Source organism: Periplaneta americana, chromosome 7 (assembly GCF_040183065.1).
Source record: "Periplaneta americana isolate PAMFEO1 chromosome 7, P.americana_PAMFEO1_priV1, whole genome shotgun sequence".
Taxonomy (NCBI): Eukaryota; Metazoa; Arthropoda; class Insecta; order Blattodea; family Blattidae; genus Periplaneta; species Periplaneta americana.
In genome coordinates, this window is record NC_091123.1 from 155,001,086 (window position 1) to 155,023,522 (window position 22,437).

At 35.1% G+C, this 22,437-nt stretch overlaps 1 protein-coding gene across 3 annotated transcripts in view; it reads right to left on the reverse strand.

Annotated features, from left to right (window-relative positions):
* Window positions 1–17,555: 17,555 nt before the first annotated feature.
* Window positions 17,556–22,437, reverse strand: part of LOC138703634 (uncharacterized) — a 63,118-nt gene continuing 58,236 nt past the window's right edge. For 2 of the 3 annotated variants that reach the window (XM_069831686.1, XM_069831687.1), the window contains exon 6: window positions 17,556–21,406. In XM_069831686.1, the coding sequence (XP_069687787.1) occupies window positions 21,146–21,406 (261 nt within the window). In that variant the 3' untranslated portion in view covers window positions 17,556–21,145. The remainder of the gene's footprint in view (window positions 21,407–22,437) is intronic. The other variant, XM_069831689.1, reaches the window with a different exon arrangement.

The following is a 22,437-nucleotide window of genomic DNA, read 5'->3' on the forward strand; positions in this document are numbered from 1 at the left end:
TTCGTCATTTTGCTGTTATCTCGAACAGTTATGTCAGCGTTTGTAATATAAAATTAATGCAGTTACTTTGGGAACTGAAGATAAATATGTTTATATTCCGGAACTGTTTCATCATTTCAGCCTGCATTTAAAAGTTTTTTTTATGATCCAGTTTGAAAAAAAATTGAGAATGAATGGTTACTTTATTTCAGTTATGAAAAGCAGCCTTTGATAATGTTTCCTTTGCTTTAATGTGGAATATATGTTAAAAACCCTTCAACTCTCTATTTAAAATCCTGCAGCTAAGTGCTTAAGCAGTATTTAAATGCCCCAATAGAATGAAATTTACATGCCATCACTTTTTATTTCTGTTTTCGGAATGTTAAACATAATACAGAGGGAACCACACAAGACTTCACTGCTTTTTAGCTTGTTGCTGGTACCGCGGTTACCGGGATCTGGAATGTGCATCGCCTGCATTTATTTCAATCACCTCACAGAAGGATTGCGGCAACATAAATTAAAGAATTGAAGATAATTTAAATCACATTTTCTCAGTAACATAAGACACAAATGAGCAATTTAAGATAAATTAAAGAATTGAAGATATTATTAAATTACATTTTCTCGGCAACATAAAATACAAATAAGCAAGTTGAAGATGAATTAAAGAATTGAAGATAAATTAAATTAAATTTTCTCGGCAATGTAAGACACAAATAAGCAAGTTGTAGATGAATTGAAAATAATTTAAATTAAATTTTCTCAACAACATAAGACACAAATAAGCAATTGAAGATAAATTAAAGAATTGAAGATAATTTAAATTAAATTTTCTCAACAACATAAGACACAAATATATAACTGAAGATAAATTAAAGAATTGAAGATAATTTAAATTAAAAAATTTTCTCAGCAACATAAGACACAAATAAGCAATTGGAGATAAATTGAAGAATTGAAGATAAATTAAATTTTCTTGGCAACATAAGACACAAATAAGCAAGTTGAAGATAAATTACATTTAATTTTCTTGGCGACATAAGACACAGGTAAGCAAGTTGAAGATAAATGAAAGAATTGAAGATAAATTAAATTAAATTTTCTAGGCGACATACGACACAAATAAGCAAGTTGAAGATGAATTAAAGAATTGAAGATAAATTAAATTTTCTCGGCAACATAAGATACAAATAAGCAAGTTGAAGATGAATTAAAGAATTGAAGATAAATTAAATTTTCTCGGCAACATAAGACACAAATAAGCAAGTTGAAGATGAATTGAAAATAATTTAAATTATATTTTCTCAACAACATAAGATAATTTGAATTAAATTTTCTCAATAACATAAGACACAAATAAATAATTGAAGATAAATTAAAGAATTGAAGATAATTTAAATTAAAATTTTCTCAGCAACATAAGACACAAATAAGGAATTGAAGATGAATTAAAGAATTGAAGATAAATTAAATTAAATTTTATCGGCAACATAAGATACAAATAAGCAAGTTGAAGATGAATTAAAGAATTGAAGATAAATTAAATTAAATTTTATTGGCAACATAAGATACAAATAAGCAAGTTGAAGGTGAATTAAAGAATTGAAGATAAATTAAATTAAATTTTCTCGGCAACATAAGACAAATAAGCAAGTTGAAGATGAATTGAAGATAGTGTAAATTAAATTTTCTCAACAACATAAGACACAAATAAGTAATTGAAGATAAATTAAAGAATTGAAGATAATTTAAATTAAAATTTTCTCAGCAACATAAGACACAAATAAGTAATTGAAGATAAATTGAAGAATTGAAGATAAATTAAATTAAATTTTCTTGGTGACATAAGACACAAATAAGCAAATTGAAGATAAATTATCTTTCTCAGCCTTATCTGAATGTCATAGGAATTAATGAAAGTGATGCCCATTTTGGTCCAAGCACTCCTGGCATCTCCGAAGAAAGTTTTATGACACTCGTTGCAACTCTTCTTGCGTAATTTCATTTATCACTCTCCAGTTTCGTCCTCCAGGTTCTCAAGTGTTCGTGGATTTCTTCTATACACTTTTTGTTTTAAATTCCCCTACAATAAAAATCAATGGCCTCGCAGCATCAGGAAAACGTGTTTTTGTGAACACTAATCGTAAAACTTCTTCTTTAACAGGTAAGTTTCGACAATAACATTCTCTGCTGAGTGGTGTAGGTAATCATGATTCTAACCCTAACTCTCTTCACACTATTAACACAAGACAGCAACTGACTTCAAAAGCTTTTTGCCAACAACCCCGTGCGCGAAGGACAACGATATATGGCCAATGGCCCACTACTTACTGTTAGCCATTCAGCAAACCTGCGTGCTAAAATGCCGTAAAGTCTTGTTTGGTTCTCTTTGTACAACCATAGATGACAGTTAAAAACAGACTCTCTCCAATACATTAGAAAAAATCACATGAAAATATCTGCAATAGATGGTGAACGATGGCTGATTTTGGGCAATTATGCATGATATGTATATGCTATAGAACTACCTAAGAGAGCTGTGTAAACTGGCCTGTGGGGTTAATGATTTACTTTTTTGTTTTCAGACCCACAAATCGGTTCTTTTAATGTGGTATTATAGGACATATTAGGGTACTTGGGAAAGTGACTAATTTGGATGGAAAAAAAAAAGTAAAGTAATATGATGATTAACGTTGATTTAAATGTTGCTCATGGGTACTACAGAAAAGCATAATGACAAGAATTTAATTATGTAAGGACGTAGCAAATTGTAAAACATGGCAGCTGCCGAAATGTGATATTTATTATTAAATTTCGTTTATAAATTTATGTTAACATTTCATTTTGGGTGTTCATCTGTTTTTCTTGTGTAATTTTGTTGGTTGAGAGATTACACAGAACAAAATATTTTAATTTATCTCCTGTGTGATGTAAGTCTCAGAGTAGACTATTTCAGAAGTGTTCTATGCATCGATCATCAGCATGCGTACATTTTGTTTAAATTATCCTGTACCTTTCAATTTACACATGTATATATCGTTACCTAAGTGTGAAATTGATAGTAGTACAACTTGTACTTTTGTTTCATTTGGAAATGATTCCATTGTTCAGCTTCACGTTTATCTCAGCAAACCCACCACAAATTATGGTAGTATTAATGGTGTTGCAGATACATAGGTAGTTATGGGCCTTGGGCAAGTATGAATTCGAGATTTGTTACTTTTTCATTGAAGATTACTTAACTTTAGGGAATTATGCAACATTGTTATCGTGATTATAGCAGAAAAGTTTGCAGTAATTTAATTGGTTCAAAATTATTTTCAGCATATGTCCTAGTAGACTACTATTTAAGGTACGGTCACACATCGCTACTTTTGCTGTGCAACTTTTGTACTGCAGCTACAAAAGTTGCGTGTCGTGTTCACACATAAGCCAAAAGTAGCGTGCTGCACGCTATTTTTCGTGCTGCACAACCAGAGTGCTACAAAAGTTGCAACTGGAGGTTGCGAGTCTGTTCACACACAAGGCGCTACTCTGCTGCAGGTTTTCATCTCTGTGTTGACTTCTCAATATACATTTTGTGGTTATTATTAATAAACTCATGCGACAGCTTACTTATCTATTATTTGCTTTTCTGGCCTAACTAGTATTCAGAAATTGGCATTATTTTTACTATAAATCTTTTAAAAACGCCTATATACTTAAATGATAACCAACAGCATATTCACGTAATCAATTTGACATCCCTCCTGTTTGAAACTACGGTACAGAAAATAAAAAAAGTGAATTATATCGTCAGGAAGTATGTTCAGACTGTGTTGTGCATTTAATAACTGTTACAAATAATTTATTTTCATCACATCTAACATTAAAATACATCCAAACAATAAAAGTATCATTGGCACATTTGGCTGGCAACACTGGTCGCAACCGCAGCAAAAGTTTCAACAAAACCGATATCAAAAATGCTGTGGCTGCAATCCTGAGAACCCTGTTCACACGTCGTTACTTTTAAGCTGCGCGCAGCATGAAAAAGTAGCGAGCAGCAGGTTCGGCAGCCACTACTTTTCAGGTTGCACCGTTGTTCACACGTTATAGTACGTGAGTTGCGCAGTTTTTTGTATTGCATCGCTGCAAAAGAGCAACGTGTGACCATACCTTTATTCTCTCTTCAGTGTCTTAATCTGTCCTCAGTAGCTGATCCCTTTTATGTGCTGGCTTACAAGGCCATGGAACAGTGACAATAAGGCAAAGACGGAGAATAATTGGCAGATTGAGGACAGAGTAGTGTGAGGGAACACGTTCGCAGTAGCCTACTACCTTTGTCCACCAATTTTTCACCTGGACCCTGTGGGAATTTAACGTGGGTCTTTTGTGTAAAAAAAAACTGATACTGTGACTAATCTGCTGACAGAGTGGACATTTCATAGTATAATAAATTATTTTTCTTCAAAATTTAAATAAAAAATTACTTTTGGTATCCTTTATCTTACACATCTCTTTGATTTGTGAAATTGAAGAAACAATAACCATTAGAATATAGATGAAGTTGTGTTGTACAACAATACTTTGTGCTGAAATTGAGTTTCTTGTTGAAAATTATCTGAAAAAAAGTTCTGTTACGTTTTAAGGGGAGTGGGTAGTGATGCCATTGTGATTAAAGAATTTCAATACAAAAGTTGTGTTCAATATTTCTAGGTTTTTAGTGTTCAGAGTGAAATAAAAATTTATATGGTTATACAACCATTCATTCTGAATTCATTGGTATAAAAGACAGCTAATTAGTTTCGTATCCAAATGCAAAAGAAAGGCCCTAACTGATAACATGTTTTCCCACTTTGCTAAATGTACCTCATTCATCAGGTGCACATTACTTGCTACAATCTTCACTCATATAGCTTATATTTTTTTAAATTATCAAGTAATGTATATTGTTAATTCTAAAGCAAAATTTGGTTAAATATTTCACTCTTAGTGGAACCGGAAAAATATTGAAATTTGATTAACAATTTTTGCCATTTTTTAATACATATATATATATTTTTTTTTCCTCGTGTTATGTGTGTGATATTCTTAAACCCGTAGGTCTACTATGTATAACACATGCTGCAAAAAACACTGTAAAAATTTCATGTAAATTGATTCTGTAGTTTCAGAGAAAAATGCACTCAAGTTTGAAAAATACAGGGTGTATCTAATTTGGTGTCAAATATTTCGGGGACGTGTTCGTAACACAAAAACGTTACAAAAGATTCTTACGAACATTGGTCTCAAAATAATTTTTTTCAGAGTTACAAGACAAAATTTAATGTTACAAAAATTGCTCGGAGTGGGTTCCTCCTGCTTCGATGTGTCCCCTAAACCTGCGTTACATTCTCTGGCATAGGCCTACTCTGTTGAAAATTCCTGGAGTGTTTCGTATTTCGTGAAATCCAGTTTGGATACGCTCTCAGAATATCAACATTAAGTACAGGAGTCGCATAAACCAGGAACTTTAATGTCCCCAGACGAAGAAATCCTTTGGATTCAAATCAGGCGATCGAGCAGACCATGCAATGAATCCCCTTCGACCAATTCATCTTTGGGGAAATCGAGCATTAAAAAAATTACGAACTATCAGACTGAAATGAGCTGGAGCAGCATCGTGTTAAAACACATTTGTTGGATGACGTCCAGAAGCACATCATCAATTAAATGTTGCAAATCATTTCGTTCTGTTCACTCACAGATTACATTTTCTTCTGATTTCTTTGCTCTACAAAATACAAACAAACAAAAAACCATCAAATAATCAGCGGACAATGAAGGGACAAATCCTTTAATAACTCCCTAACGAATGGTTTTCAGACCCATGTTCTTATTAACTTTTTAAATTGTTTTGATGTTAAGAACACGGCCCCGAAATATTTGACACCAATTTAGATACACCCTGTATAATCTTACAGAAAAACTGCGTTAAAAAAAAAGAAGAATCTATAACTAACATGCGCTGCCAGAGATACCCCACCAACAAATGTCGGATTTTTTTTTACCCCTAATCACTACCCGGTCCCCTTAAAATGTGTACTACATTGGGAGACTTGGAAAACTGTAGAACGAAAATCAAATTTGTACTTTTTTTTTTTGCCACTTTCAGTACAATCTGAAAGTGGTTTATTTGTATGTCTAAGGTGAAGTCATAAGTATGTGAAGTGTCATTATTCCTTAACTTATTTAAAGACTGGTTGATTTTGACCAGTGCCTTGATATAGCTTAAACCGTTGAAAGAAATAAAAATAAAGTTAATATGAAAATCAGATCTCCCCATTTGTTGTATAATTGTCATGTAGTGTGTTATTCGTTGATTGCAGATTTTTTTCTCCAGAAATGCTAGTAAAACATTGCGTCCAACTGTGGTAGCAGATACCACAAGAGCTAAAAAAAATTGGGTGTATTATGGACATAACTGTTCATCATTTGACAATTAATGTACTATATTTCGTTAATCAGCAATATCATATTTATTAAGGTGATGCGCTACTGAAATTTCTAAAATCCACAATTTTTGAGCTAGGGAGTTGAAAGTTTTCCTGAATATGTGTATCAGTGTCTTAATCACTTACTTACTGGCTTTTAAGGAACCCGGAGGTTCATTGCCGACCTCACATAAGCTCGCCATTGGTCCCTATCCTGTGCAAGATTAATCCATTCTCTATCATCATATCCCACCTCCCTCAAATCCATTTTAATATTATCTTTCCATCTACGTCTCGGCCTCCCTAAAGGTGTGTCATAATCACACATTGTAAATTTAAATCATTTTTCATAAACACTTAAAAAAATTAAACATTAATTTTTTAAGCTAATTTTTTTAAGCTTTCTTAGTGAAAATACTATTTCTAAAAAAAAAAAAAAAATATTATTTTTTAAAAAATCTAATGTTTTTCTTAAAGGTAACCCTGCATATTGTGCAATGAAGATTTAGTAATACTCTACTCTAATTTGTTCATTTGTGAAAAAAAATATAATTTCTGCAGTGTTCAAATATTAATAAAAAATAATACTGCTTTACGTATAAAGGCTCATTCACAATGAAAATTAAACATAACATAAGCATTAACTTAAGAATGTAAACGTTATGGTAAAATCAAGAAGTCTAATGGGAACATAAACATAACAGCAAACATACTTGGTAACCATGGAAACATAACAACGACGTCATTTCCTCATATTCTGTCGTATACTTCAGCGCTCCACGATTGTGTTCTGTTTGCAAATCACGTAAGCATAAGCATGAAAGTTTGGAGTTTGCAAACTTTCATGTTAATGTCTTAGGGTAATGTTTATGTCAGTGTTTATGTGAATCATTGTGAATGATCCCATTTGGTAACCTGGCCGCAAACTTCTGTGTTTATATTACAGTTATGTTTAATTTTCATTATGAATGGGCCTTAATTCTCTAGCAGTAAAATTATGCTCAGTACAGCCAATCAAATGCTCCATTTCACAACAGAGATATTAATGAATAAGCATGCCAGATTTTATCACTCTAGTTTTAACCACTGAGAAATAAAATGAATACTTGTCATTGTAAACATAGAAAATTTCTTTCTTGAGATAATTAAATTTAAAGTTTTGGTTACACATAACTCGTACATTAACACAACTTCTACCAATTATATAAAAGTATACTTATAATTAAGATATCGAGATAAAATTTTCATGAAACCATACATTTTTAGCACGAAATTAAAAAAATAATATAAAATTTGTCAAAATCTGACTATTTTCAGTAGCGCATTGCCTTAAAAGGCAAAGAATCCAACTCACTTTATATGGCCCGCATTACACATTTCTTGTTAAGATGACCTAGCAACCTTCTAATTCTTAATGTTTTTATGTAATTGGTGCTAAATAAGAAATAGAATTGAGTAACAACAAAATAATCGTATTTCCAATAATGGTTATAATGTAAAGATAAAAATTGATCCCAGAAAAGCCACGCTACTGAAAAAAAAATGCATTTTCCTTCTCTCTCTTCTCATTTCCCATTCTCGAGGTGGGATATAATTTTATGTTGCAATGATAAAACAGTGTTATTTGTTTGTGCAAAACAAATACAGCGGTGCTATAAAAGACCTTTCCGGTTTCGAACACATGTAAGTTATAATCTATGAATCTGAGATGCATGAAAATATGGAAAGAGAAACTGAGAAAGTTCAGTTATGGCAACATTGTTTTCGTAGTTGGTAACACTGCCTCATAATAGCGCGTATAAACAAATTTGTTCATTGTTGGGCGAAATGGCTGCTGTTGAGGACAGAAAAGGGTTAAACGAGCTCTGAGCAGATTCTGCCGATTTTGGAATAGACACCGACGCACTTAGGTTAGGTTAGTTTAGGCTTTTATTATCCCGTCAAGATGAAGGTGAAAGCGATTGAGTGTGATTTTTTGTTTTCTATGTTGGCAGTTCAAGTACGTCGGTGTCTATTCCAAAATTGGCGGAATCCGCTCAACGCTCGTTTCACCCAGAAAAGCTTGATTTTCATGTGAATCAGTCGGTTATTAATCTACAACGGCATTACTGAACAAAGTTTGGTGCAGATCTATCCAGGAGGCCTACAGTCCATAAATGGTACACTGATTTTAAGGCAAGATTCTTCGCAAGCGGTTGCAATTTGATCCGTACCGACTACAGTTACTGCAAGCTGTAAATCTAGAGGACGAAGTGCTACGAAGAAATTTCTGCATAAGTATGCAAACTTTAATTGAAAAGGATGATGAATTTATTCATTCTGTGGTGTTTTCTGACGAAGCCACTTTTCTTCTTTCTGTTAAGGTGAACAGACATAACCTCAGAATCTGGGGGTCAAAAAATCCGTGTACCTACGTGGAACTTACTATAGGCTTGTTGTGTGCCGTGTTACCAAGGAGGGACACATTGAACATCTTTAAAGTAAGGAACCAAACTTTTTGAGTTTCTCTTTCCATTGATATTATTTTCATGCACCTCAAATTCATAGAACGTAAATTACATGTGTTCGAAACTGAAAAGGTGTTTTGTAGGAGCTCTGTATAAGTGGATTTTGATGAAAGACTTTAAGAAACAACAGGGCTCAATGTTGAGAGCATTTTTATAAGCTCACCCATTCCCAAAACAGAATATGAGAATGTAGTAATGTTCATTTATATGTTTTTGTATGCTGTAGGTCTGGTATTTGCGTGATATTTTTTAACGAATCAAGATGAAATCCCTAAAGTATACTGACCATATTGTAAATAATGTGGAAATAGTATCCATTTTCATTGCCGAGTGAGTGTATTGAACTTTATATTGTTTGTGCAGTCTAAGAATTGTGTCTTAAACCAGCAGTCATGATGCCAAAGACTTGACTTTTGCGGTGGAACCTGAAATGTCTCAGAAGCCTTATCATGAAATCCATGAATAGTATTTGAAGGTATGTATTGTAACTGTTTTTGTTTTACTGTTATTTTTCCTCTAGTTTTAGTTTTTAAACATGTTACATTTATATAGATTTTAAAAATATGACGGAGATCGTGGTGTCTGTATATATTTGTAATTTATTAACGATTTCCGATTGTTTTATATTATATTGTATTTTGTTATTTTTTAAGTAACCGTTTCAATGCATACCTGAAATACATGCTTCCTTAAATCCTATGTGCATTAATTTTGCGTAGGATTTCATTTTTTAGATGCTATTTTCCTTAATCTTGGCTTCACTACACATATCTTTGAAGTACTATAAATTTATGAAGAATGATAATGGTTCAATGATGAAGTTACTTCACCAAGATAATTCGTTGCTATTGGCTTCACTACATATATCTTTGAAGTACTATAAATTTATGAAGTATAATAATGGTTGAATGATGGAGTTACTTCATCAAGATAATTGAAGCATGTTGTTTAGATAGTAATTTAGACGGTTTCCTCTGTTAATTTTCTTTTCTTTCTCAAAAGCCTACCACTGTACACCAATATTGTGAAAAACAATTTGTTTGATTCATTTATTTTATTGATATAAAGCAAACTGAAAAAAAAAAATGTCTTGAAGTTCTTTCAGATTGGTGAAAAGGAATTACTAACACTTTCTTGCTAGAGATCTGTGTTGCGAAGCAGTTTACTGGAATAAATATTGCTTTGGAAGAAGAATGAAAAACAGCCAGTAACGCAGAAATTCTTCAGATAAGAAGCGATATAGATTTGTACCATACATAAGTACAACACAAAACAATTACACTCACTTTCTCATAAATATATATGGTGGTTTTTTCAAGCAAGTATAAATATATTAATTTTTTTAATGAATAATTAGTTTCTACCGGTTTTGTTTTCTCATTTCCTTTTGCAAAATAATGTTGAGTTCTCATAATTACAGTAAAGTCCCTCGTATCTGGCACCCAAATAACCGGCAATACCAAAACAACGGCACTTTTGGCTAGGCCAAAAAAAAAGGCATTCATACATAAGGGAAAAGTCAGACGAAGATGTGTGGTTTTTTGTGGATCGTACATGCCGTATATTGTTTATTCTTTATATTGTTCACACGTGAAAACATAGACAGAAAGCCCCATTATGTCCCTGGAGTAGATCGGGTAGCATCGGTAAGGTGTCACTTGGGCCTTGCAGACAATATGCAGAGACGATATCTTTAAATTTACCACTTAAACTCGCCTGTTTCGAAGGGGTGTTGGACGAGTCTAAATAAGAAAGTGTGAAATTCTCTGTACATATAAACAAGAAGACATCAGAGATATGTTAAAGAGGTTCGAGTCATCGAGCGCTACTTCATCTTCATAGTTACGATGTTGCCTACACTGCTCTTCACGTTACATGTCCGCTACTTAAAATTGTCATAAGATTACGAAAACGTTAGTATCTTTATGCTGTTATGTATTATAATAATTATGAACTGATGAATGTACGAGGCGTGTTCTTAAAGTAAGTTCTGTTTTCAATTATAGCCGTCGCATCGCTGCAATCATTATTTTGCGCATGCGTGTTTTCTTCTTCAGTCCTCAGGCAAGCTGTGCATGCAGTTTCAGAGCTTCAGTCCGTGTGTGTGGTTAGTTGTGATCAGTTGAAATGTTTAAAGTGATCGAGCACCCCGCCGACTGTGAGATGCGGTCTGTTATCCGTTTCTTGAATGCGAAAAACATCAAACCAGCTGACATTCATCGTCAACTTTGTGAGGTGTATGGTGATGATGCCATTAGTGATGGAATGGTCAGGAGATGACCACACACAGCTCGTGACACCCAAAATCTCATCTCGAAATTTGGCTGGGAACAAATTGACCATTCTCCCTACAGCCCGGATTTGGCTCCAAGTGACTTTCATCTCTTCCTGCACCTCAAGAATTTCCTCGGTGGTCAACGTTTTGATGGCGATGATGAAGTGAAAACAGCAGTGCGGGAGTGGTTCGCATCGCAGGCAGGCGAATTCTACAATGAGGGGATAGAAAGACTTGTGCCATGACTCGATAAATGCCTCAATAATGGTGGAGATTATATTGAGAAGTAATTGAAGTGTGGGGAATACAGTGCAACAAAAATGGTTTGTAAATATCTTCCCGTTTACTTACTTTGGAACTTACTTTAAGAATACGTCTCATATTTCATTTTACAGCTCTACCAAACTAATCAGAACAACTGCCGGACGCTGTATAAAGAAATTCAACAATTCACGCAAATTTTCTACACAATAAAATCACGATTATCAGTTAAATTAAAATGTGATCTTGCCTAACATGTAACTTCAAAGATAGGTCAAAGAAGATCTATATTTCATATTTATGATGTAACAAATTACACAACATAATGCATATGTTACATTAATAACTTCTATAAAGTCTAGGAATTAACTGCTTGTGTGTGTCTATATATATATATATATATATATATATATATATATATATATATACACACATACATACATACATACACACACATATACATACATTCTGCGTCTAATGCAATAATTAGTTTTCTAACATTTCAACAGGTGGCAGAAGTATACAGATTTTTTGGTAACTGTAACTGTTGCATGTATAAAATGTTTACCTACCTAATAACTTCAAAATACTAAAACGTGACTTACCATGTTTTACTCCCGAATCCCTTAGGTGCAAAAAAATCGCCCCTTCAAAATAAAAGACATTGTACACAGGATTTATTTTAATTGTGACTTCTTGTACTGGTACTTGCCTAAAAATAACACAATTTTTCGCATGACTGAAATTATAAACATGAATGAGGAGGAGAGTCACTTTTCACAAAAATAAGTTTAATATTTATAGTCTGCCCCCAGAGAAACCTTAAATTTTACCGAAATTTTTATACGAGTTTCTTGAAATTTGCCGCCCCCCCCTAAAACCAGCCATCCTGGACAAGGGCCCAGTTTGCCATCCACCTAAATACATATTTATTTTAAGGCTAGTTGAAACTTCTTATAATTTTTCGGATACAGTTCAAAAATTTAATTATATTTAAGTAAATGAATCTTATTTTGGACAATTTTAATTTTATTACCACAATTTTCACTCTCTGCTTTCACTTCCACCTTCAGTGTGTGGTATACTAATCTCCTAGGTTCTTGTGTAAAAAAACATTTGCCCGAATTATCGCGAATTCTGAATTATTGAAGTCTGAATTGGCAGTGTTTCATTGTACTCATTTTTCATAATTCACAGCAGGAAGTCCTTTTACTCGTATATTACAGATAAAATGAACAGACTATAGTAAGCAAATTCCTAATGTTCGAACTGTATAGGCTAGAGATTGTGCAAACAGGAGCCACATTATTTATAGTTACACAAGCTGTTCTCTAAGTTTATGGACACAATGCTGACAGTGACAACCCAGCAGCTGATTTTTGTATTTCATTGTATGTATTTGGGAGGGCACACTAAGACCAAGCACTACGGGCTACAGTAAGTCTGTTATGCTTTCTTTCGACCTAGCACATTCCCAACTCAGTGACTGATTACACTAAGGTTCGCTGCGTACCCAGGTTTCGAGCAGGCAATGCCACTCGTCCCTAGGCCAGCCCTCTCAATAAAGGACACCTCTCAGTTGCGGTCAGATTGTTACATTCCTTCGATGTCCGTAAATAAGGAGTTTCATTGTATATGCAATATTAAATTAAAATATGAATTTTTCACCCAAACTGTTGAAATATGCACAATATAATTATTGGGTGTTATTTAGATTATTCTTTATTCGAAACGCATCTGTTTTTATGTAAGATGGAAGCTATCCACCTCTGAGTTGAAGCGTTAGGGTGAACCTTGTCACCGTTTTTGGCGTGTGAAAAAAGTAATAGGAACGTTAAGTGCGAGTGTTTTATATTTGCCGCAGTCAGTCTGATAACTGTGTTTGGCAAATGGCTGATGTGACATGTATAGGAAGTGGTACCATTTTTAGCTGCACTAGCAACATGCTTACAAACTGGGCACTATATATCTAGAACACACGCCAAAAACGCTGGCGCCAGCTGTAATCAGTAACAAGTGGGGTCTGCTACTACCGCATACCTGTTTGACAGGATGTTCTACAACACGTTGACTTTCTTTATTATCCTCCCTCAGTTTAGGTCTGCTTGTAACCTAGAAAAGTTTAATTTTAAATATGTGCTTTACAATAATTATTTTTAATTCAGAATGAAGGATGTTGTGATTGGTGTGCTGTTGTTGGTCTGCTTAAAAAACGGTAAATTATATTTTATTTAACGACGCTCGCAACTGCCGAGGTTATATCAACGTCTCCGGGGTGCCGGAATTTTATCCCGCAAGAGTTCTTTTACATGCCAGTATATCTACTGACATGAGCCTGTCGCATTTAAGCACACTTAAATATTATCGACGTGGGCTGGGATCGAACCCGCAATATTGGGCACAGAAGGTCGACACTATCGACTGCGCGACCCAGGCCGACTTGTCTTAATAATTACTTGATATGTAATAGGCGGTAGAGAAAATGACTTACAAGTTGATACCTGCCAAAGAAGGCGTGTTCAACTGTTATATGTATTTCCAGAGCGAATATGACAATGCAAGGAATGGAATACAATCATTTTCCAAGAAGGTTTTATATTCAGATTAGACGATATTTTGCCGGACGCTCACAAAACACTACAAATTAAATATTATGATGTACCGAAATACATAATATGATATTTCCGTGCAGAAATTCTGCGTCATCATATGATGAAGGATGAGCGAAACAGAGAAAAATTCTCTTCGGCACCGGGATTTGAACCCGGGTTTTCAGCTCTACGTGCTGACGCTCTATTCACTCATCCTTCATCATATGATGGCGCAGAATTTCTGCACGGAAATATATGTACTTCGGTGCATCATAATAATATATGTTATGCGAAAAATAATCACTTAGGGCCATATTCATAGACATTCTTAGCGCTGGCTTCCGGTGGATGATCAGCGAACTAACGTTTTTCGTATTCATAAACCAGTGTTAGCGATATGATATGAATCCTGTACAAGTAACCAGTTAATAGCCGAGGTTAATTTAGCACGCTCGTAGCGCGGGCTAGCGAAACGTTTATGAATAGCACCCTTAGTGATTTAAGACGGCGCTTACTCCGTCGGATCCCGGCCACTCAGTCACTCATAACGAGTGCACATTTGCGCATGTGTGGGCATTGTGCCACTGTCGCACATCTATGACGCAGTGCATGAGGGTAAGCCACTAGAGGGAACCCAAGAGGTGGAACTTAAACTGAGAGGATTCAATCCGACATTGGGATGGGAATCCGGTGTGGCTTAGTGGATAGAGCGTCAGCACGTAGAGCTGAAAACCCGGGTTCAAATCCCGGTGCCGGAGAGAATTTTTCTCTGTTCCACTCATTCTTTACTACAAATTCAAGTTACACATTCTTCATTGCTGAAATACTAAAGCTATCGAATTCCAGTGTAGAATGAACAAGGACATTAAGTAATAGGTATATTTTAATGGAACGTGACGACATTGTTGTCCTCCGCAACGAATTTTTAAGAACAATGAAAAAAGTGAGGGAATTAGGAAACCTTATGATATTTTTAAATGAAAAAAAAATTGTAGTGCAGTTCTGCATTTTTCGTTCATAAAGACTATTCCTTCAGTTGAATGTGTTTTTGCCAACTTAGTTCTGATACTTCCTATGCAGTAAATAGTCCCACCTCAAAGTGGAGGTGGTCAGACCAGCGAATATGGATTATAAAGAATGGACACTTCGCGTCGGTACCTTTGATGTAGCCGGACCGATTTCAATGGCCTTCAATCCAGCTAGAGCGTCAGATTCTGCTTTCTCCCTAGAGTTGGCGCTGACATCACACCAGCTAGCAGTCGACACAGCGGAAATATAACACATATAATTAATACATCTAGGTACATTATGTACTCAAATAAAATAAATTGGATCCATAAAATAATAAATCCTTCATTAACTGTAATGTCTAGACTCTAGAGTTCCTTTATAATGAGAGTTCAGACGTTGACCCCAACAACAATTAAAATATGTAATGATTTGATAGCGCTGAAAATGGAAAAACAAAACTCTCACGAGAAGTAAAACCATATACCTATATTATATTATATTATAAAAATATTAAACGAATTTGATGCTTAATTTTATAATGTATTATATTATTTTATAATATAATTTATGATATCTGAAATATAAAATATTATTATTACAACTAGTTTGTCACTGAGAAATAAGGAAAAGCTGTTAACTTGAATTTATTTGAAGCAAAGCGTTACTGGATTATGCAATGAGGTAGGCGATGTTTGGATCCTGTGTCTCAACTCTATTCTCAATTATTATGTTAGCGTATGCTCGATTACACTACCTCTAGCGCTTGAAAGTGGAACTATCCGCTGGCGCACAGAAAAACAAAATACAGGAAAATTCGCTCAGTGTCCATTCTTTATAATCCCTATTCGCTGGTCAGACCATTTAAAATTTCAGCTGGAAGTTTTCACTTGTATGAAAATCATAGTACAGTAATGACATATCAACTAAGACATGCATTTTCAGGCAAATCCTCAGTCTACTCATTACTGTCGGTAACATATTATTTGAGGCGTCTAGCATCAAAACTGGCCATGTCACAAAATTTAAGAAAATGTGTTTCAGTTATAAACCGAAAGTAGTATAGTCCCGTCGCTCTAATTTCCGGCAGCGAATCGCGTTGCAGGTCTGCTACATTTATGTGTGCGTCTTGTGATTCGCTGATTCAATTCTTAAGGCTCGATAAATACTTAATATAATCGCCCGCCATTTTAGCTCTTTCGTTGGCGTTCGCAGAAAGCACACGAAGACGTTATTTGCCGCTCAATTATTTGCTGAATTACATTGCGTTTGATTTATTATCATAGGAGCTACGACATGATAATGTTTAACGGTGTGGCAAATAGATTCCTCGTATGGTAGCTCTGCAACGAAAGAACAAAAATGGCAAACGATACTACCTACCTAGACTTTATAGAGCCTTCACTTTCTGAGACGTAAGCAAAGAGGCGGAGTCACGCCGGAAATAACAGCGTTGAGACTATAGTGTATCTCTATTTGGTGAAACAGGAATTTGTTACAAAATCGGCGACTTCATCGTATTACAGATCACTGAATATATGGTCATGCAACAAAACGGGCCAATCCACTCAGCCAGTGAATTCAAAACCGGCCAAGTCAAGGAACGACTTAGCGCCATCCTGATGCGATGTTTTTGTTTTGAATCCTATATTGCTGGATTATGCAGCGATGTTACCAAACCAGTAGACAACATATTTACCTCTTCTTGAAATCCTTAAATTTCATTTTTGCGATGTTGGCAACAAAAATTCTGAATTTTTGCATTGTCGACAACACAACTTCCGGAGTTTTATATTCATTGTCAGGAGACAAGCTTTGTTTTGTAGTCATCAAAACTAGCTGACTTGCGCGGTCTTAGAGGACACTCATCTCACCTGCTTTCTCTCCGTGGTTTTCCTCAGATGCAATGATTAATTTTGAGGTATTTTGCAGGAAAATTTAACTTCAAATCTACTTGTCTTGTCGATGGAATTGGTGGTAGCGAGATGGTATTGGGCGAGATGAGGCCGAGGATTTGTCATATATTACCCGACATTCTTCGTAATGTTGGGGAAAATCTCGGGGGGGGGGGGGAACTCGAACAGGTAATCAGCCCAAGCGGGAATCGAACTAACGCCCAAGCACAGCTTCGGATCAGTAGGCGTGTGCCTCTGCCGACTGAGCTACGCCGGTGGCCGATTTAGCCTTTTTAAGAAAATTTGTAAATAAAAAAAAACAGTAAAATTGTATAAAGTTGCAACTAAACCGGCGAAATCAAAATTAAAAACAAGTAAAAAGTATATAAACTACGAAATAGATTTTAAAATATGAAGGCAAACTAAATTTACAGCAATTAATAACATGTAGGCCTAACAGTGAAAATACAACTTTTTATCACCGGTTCGTCTCTGGAGATTTTTGCTTGATACTGAAAAAAAATTCTTCATGGCCGGCTTTGATACTACACGCCTCCTTTATTATTAGAATTAAGGCACTATTATATTTATTATTTTACCCTTTTTATTACTCTCCACAGATACATATCATGTACAGTGTGGCCCGCCGAAGTGGTGTACAACTGGAAAAATGGGTCACAGAGCTGCCATCTATCCGCAATATGCGGAACCCGAATCACGTAAAGTGAAGTGGGTAGACATTGGATACATACATACAATTTACCCTTTTTATTTATTGAATAAGTACGGGTAATTTAACTCGTCAACACAATCACTCACATAACTTATAAACTAATCACAAAATATGAGCACTTGGTACATTTCTTACACTGGATAGGTAGACTGGTCAAATCTACAATAATTCGTATCTGGGAGTCTTTTTGCATTATTTCAAAATCACTCTGTATAACTTATTTGTTCCACGCTTTAACTATTTTAGTTATTTGAGTTGTTAATGCTTGTACTCAGTATTTGTTGATGCAGGGCTGGGCACCAAGAGCGAATTCTACTCTCTCACAGGGAGCCATATGACTTCTCTTCAACCCTTTTCTTCCCCGCCGAACACAGCGCAGCGTTGTTGCCGTGACGGATGAATATTAAGCGTCCCCGTTTAGAGTTTGGATTCGCTCTCGGTGCCCAGCCCTGGTTTATAGGAACACTGTTTCACTAATTGGCACACTGTTAACACAGTCTAGTATATACAGTCGCGAAGCTCAATACGTAGTAAATATGCAAATATTAGTTAGTTGCTCACCACTAGGATCGCTAATATCGCCTCATTACAGGCAATGCAAAATAGTACCGTCACAGTCTATTGTTTCTAGCGCCCTCAAAACTCAAGCTTCGTGACTGTATATAGTAGACTGTGCTATTAACTAAACAGAACGTCGGTTTGCCGTGCTAAAGACAACTTTCACATTCTTATGAATTGGAGTTGAATTTGTGATGCTGGCTCAGATCTTCTCAGATTATTTTTGTTTCACAGTATGGTAATCCATCATTGATACAGAAAATGACGGAAAGTACTACCACAGTCTAGTATATACAGTCACGAAGCTCAATACGTAGTAAATATGCATCCATAGATAGTTGCTGACCACTAGGATCGCTACTATCGCCTCATTACAGACAATGCGAAATAGTACCGGCACAGTCTATTGTTCTTAGTACCCTCAAAACTCAAGCTTCGTGACTGTATATACTAGAGTGTGGTACTACTCTGAACCACTTTTCTAAGGGTACGTACACGTTGGAGCAACGATAAACGATAAAAGAAACGATCTAGCGACGCTTTGGTATTATCACAGTCTAGTATATACAGTCGCGAAGCTCAATACGTAGTAAATATGCAAACATTAGATAGTTGCTCACCACTAGGATCGCTAATATCGCCTCATTACAGGCAATGCAAAATAGTACCGTCACAGTCTATTGTTTCTAGCACCCTCAAAACTCAAGCTTCGTGACTGTATATAAGACTGTGGTATTATCAAAGAATCAAGTGTTCATATCGGAGCAACGAGGACGCGGGGAGCGAACATTTTGATTTATCAGTAGAAGATATTCTATGCATCCACTTAATGAAAGAAGATATATAGGAAATATCAGCTGCTAAGTTCAAGGTTAATATAACTGAAATACGTACAAACTTTAACCCGTTTCTCATCCCAAAGATAGTATAAATTCGTTGTATTGTGATTGGTTCTTGTGATCACATAACATATGACCACAGTCTACTATATACAGTCGCGAAGCTTGAGGTGTTTTTTTGCAAATCTCGTGATAAAGCGCTCCAAGCGGTTAGCAACTAGAAACAATAGACTGTCCATGGTCGACTTTGGACTGTGTCGTATTTCTGTCGAGTGCTAGCTCGTTGCGTATTTCACATTGATGCTTATGAAATGTTCGTTATTGGTTGTAATGAAAATGTTAATGGCTAAAATATAATAATTTGAATAATAATATGGGACAAGGAGGAGATGTTTGTACTGCTATAAATTGTAGCAACAGTAAGAGAAAAAGGCCAGAGTTATCCTTTTTCCGATTTCCGAAAGATTCAGAAAGGTTCCTGGGTTTCCACAAGAATGCTGTGCAGAAACAAAACTCTCAATTTTGAAGTTCTTTGTGACTGTTAGAATACATTATATCCTTAAATTTCACAATGAAATGTTTCAGTCCAACCGAAAGGACATTAGATACCGGTTAAAGTTCTGTCACTTAAGCTGCTAAATTTTCAGGGAAATAAAGGTTAGGTCTACTTTTTTTTCAGAGGATATATTTTTAATTATAGGTATTAATTTTGTTATTATTTTATGTATTATTTTACTAAAGACGTAGAAAAATTAAGTTTCTTTTAATGAAATTTATTATTCACGTTTTATTTTCAATTCTGGTGGGATTATTATTGCTTAGGCCTACTTTTTTTTTTTTTCAAAGGACGTTTTTAATTATAGCTGTTAATTTTGTTGTTATTTTTATTTGTTGCTTTACTAGAGACGTAGAAAAAGTCTGTTACAATAAAATTTATTGATCACGTTTTATTTCCAATTCTGGTGTGATTATTATTGCTTAACCTCATCCCACTTTGTTAACTACGTAAGCCTACACTACAAGTACCGGTACACGTAAGTTACTCCAGTAATTCATATTTCCATTATTATTGTTGTAAAGGGAAATGCAAATGAATATTTATTGGTTTCATAGTTAATTATCGCTATAATCTTGAATGAGTGAAGCTATTATAGTAAATTTCAGTTCGTTTTGCACAAACAAAAAATATATTAATTTATTTCTTGCAGGTATCTTCGAGTTTATGATGGAATTTAACATACTTCATTAAAATAATAAATTAACTTTATGCATTTAATATTTCAATAATGGAAGGAAGGTGTTAATTTTTCCCAAAAGAACAAGACAACGAAAGTGTAACATATTTTGTCGTCTGTTAGGAGAGAGAGCTGCGATGATGAAGCGATAGTAGGGATCCTAGTGGTGGGCAACTACCGATGTTTGCATTTTTACTACATATTGAGCTTCGCGACTGTATATAGTAGACTGTGATATGACGGATAAATACGCAACTGATCAATTTGCCAATATCTACAATAATTAATTTAATATGCCGAAATAATAATAAATCGATTAATATTCGGATATATTGATAACCACCGGTAATTATACAGATTAATATTATCTTAATCAGAGATGTAAACGACAAGAGCGAAGAAAATGGAACTTTTCTTTTTCGTCGCTTTTGTCGTATATCTTTGCTTTTATCGTTGCTCCAATATGCACACCTCAATAACAATGCATGCTTCAATTCTCTCTGATATAGCATCGCTGCTTCTTTTATCGTTTATCGTCGCTCCAACGTGTACGTACCCTTAGAGAGCATCTTCACGGAACAAGTAATCTTAGAAATTCCTACAGTTGATGCCGATGCTCGAATTTTTAATCACGACACAATAAGAATGACGATTATTAAATACTGCTTCATCCCATTTCACATCCTGAAAGAGTTCTCGCAGCCACTCGTTTCGCTGTTTAGACTGGAACATATATTCTGTATTGAGTCGGGAAAAACAATGCAGATCTAACGAAAGTTTAGCTTACTGTATATCACAGTGAAGATTTAAAGTTCGCTCTTGAAGGGATTAAAATTTAATAACGACTTCACTTTTTTTGTACTGACTGATTTCAAGAAATTTAATATGTCATTTAAACTTAAATGCATTTTCCCTAAAATGTCGTTTCCAGCTATTTGCAGCCAATTTGTGATCAGATGTGTCAAATCTGCCTTCACTAGTTTCAAGATAGTGGTTCCGTCCTTGCTGAGAATACGATTCAGAAGTTCACCAAGTTTCCCTCCGCCCATCAGATTTGTTAAATTGACCTGAAAAATAAGAATTAAGATTTCAGTTTACCGGTAAACTATTTTCAATAGTAGCATTTTCTTAACAAATTTAATTCACAACTCGTTAATTTGATTTGGGGATTACGTATAAGGTAATGAAATACAATTTACTTTGAGCGAAAAATAATATTTTATAAACGTAAGAAACGAAAACTGAAATGATATTAAAGTATCAATGAAATGCACAAATCTAATACAAGACGGCGCCATATGCCAACCTCTGACGTACGCGAGCTGTCGTTTGGTGGACGTACGTCGTCCAGGGAGTGTAAGCAAGCATATCAAATTCTGAGATGAACGGGTTTATTTCTTGTGTAAAGTGTACTTTTGTTGTGGTGAAATTCGTTCCGATAGTTAATGGTGTTGAGAAGTTATCATTTTTACTAATGCATGATGTATTATCTGATCAGTGCGTATGTAATAATCGTAGTTCCGTTGTTAACGCTGACTGGAAGAGTGGATTATTTATATGCCGAAAAAGGTCGGTGCCAATAAGATTCTCTTTTTGTGTACCTGTTTTGAAAGGAATGTTATAAGGTTGGAGTGGTGGCTAAACTAGCATTGAGTTACTTCCTACTTCACTTCTACACCTTCAAGTGCTTGCTCTAAGTCAGTAGTCGTCAGCACTCGCTGAAATAGGTAAAGGGTAAGCAGTGCTTCGTAATATGTCCGCCGTGCAGCAGGAAGAGGAAGAGAGCATATCCGTCAGCAGCCACGAATGCACGCTAGTGCAATGTCTTATCCGCAGGTAAGAGACTCTAGCCCGAGGGTGCACTGTGCTGAGGACCGCTGCTCTAAGCAGTGACCAAGGAGATCGAAGATGTGACAGGGCTCTCTCTTCAGTCATACCAACATAACTTTGATGACATTATGAAAGTTTCGCGCTAGTGCACACTTACGCTATGCCTTGCATATACGAATCTGTGACAGGTTAGGTTAGTTAAGACTTTTATTATGCCTTGCATATACGAATTTGTGACAGGTTAGGTTAGTTTAGGCTTTTATTATGC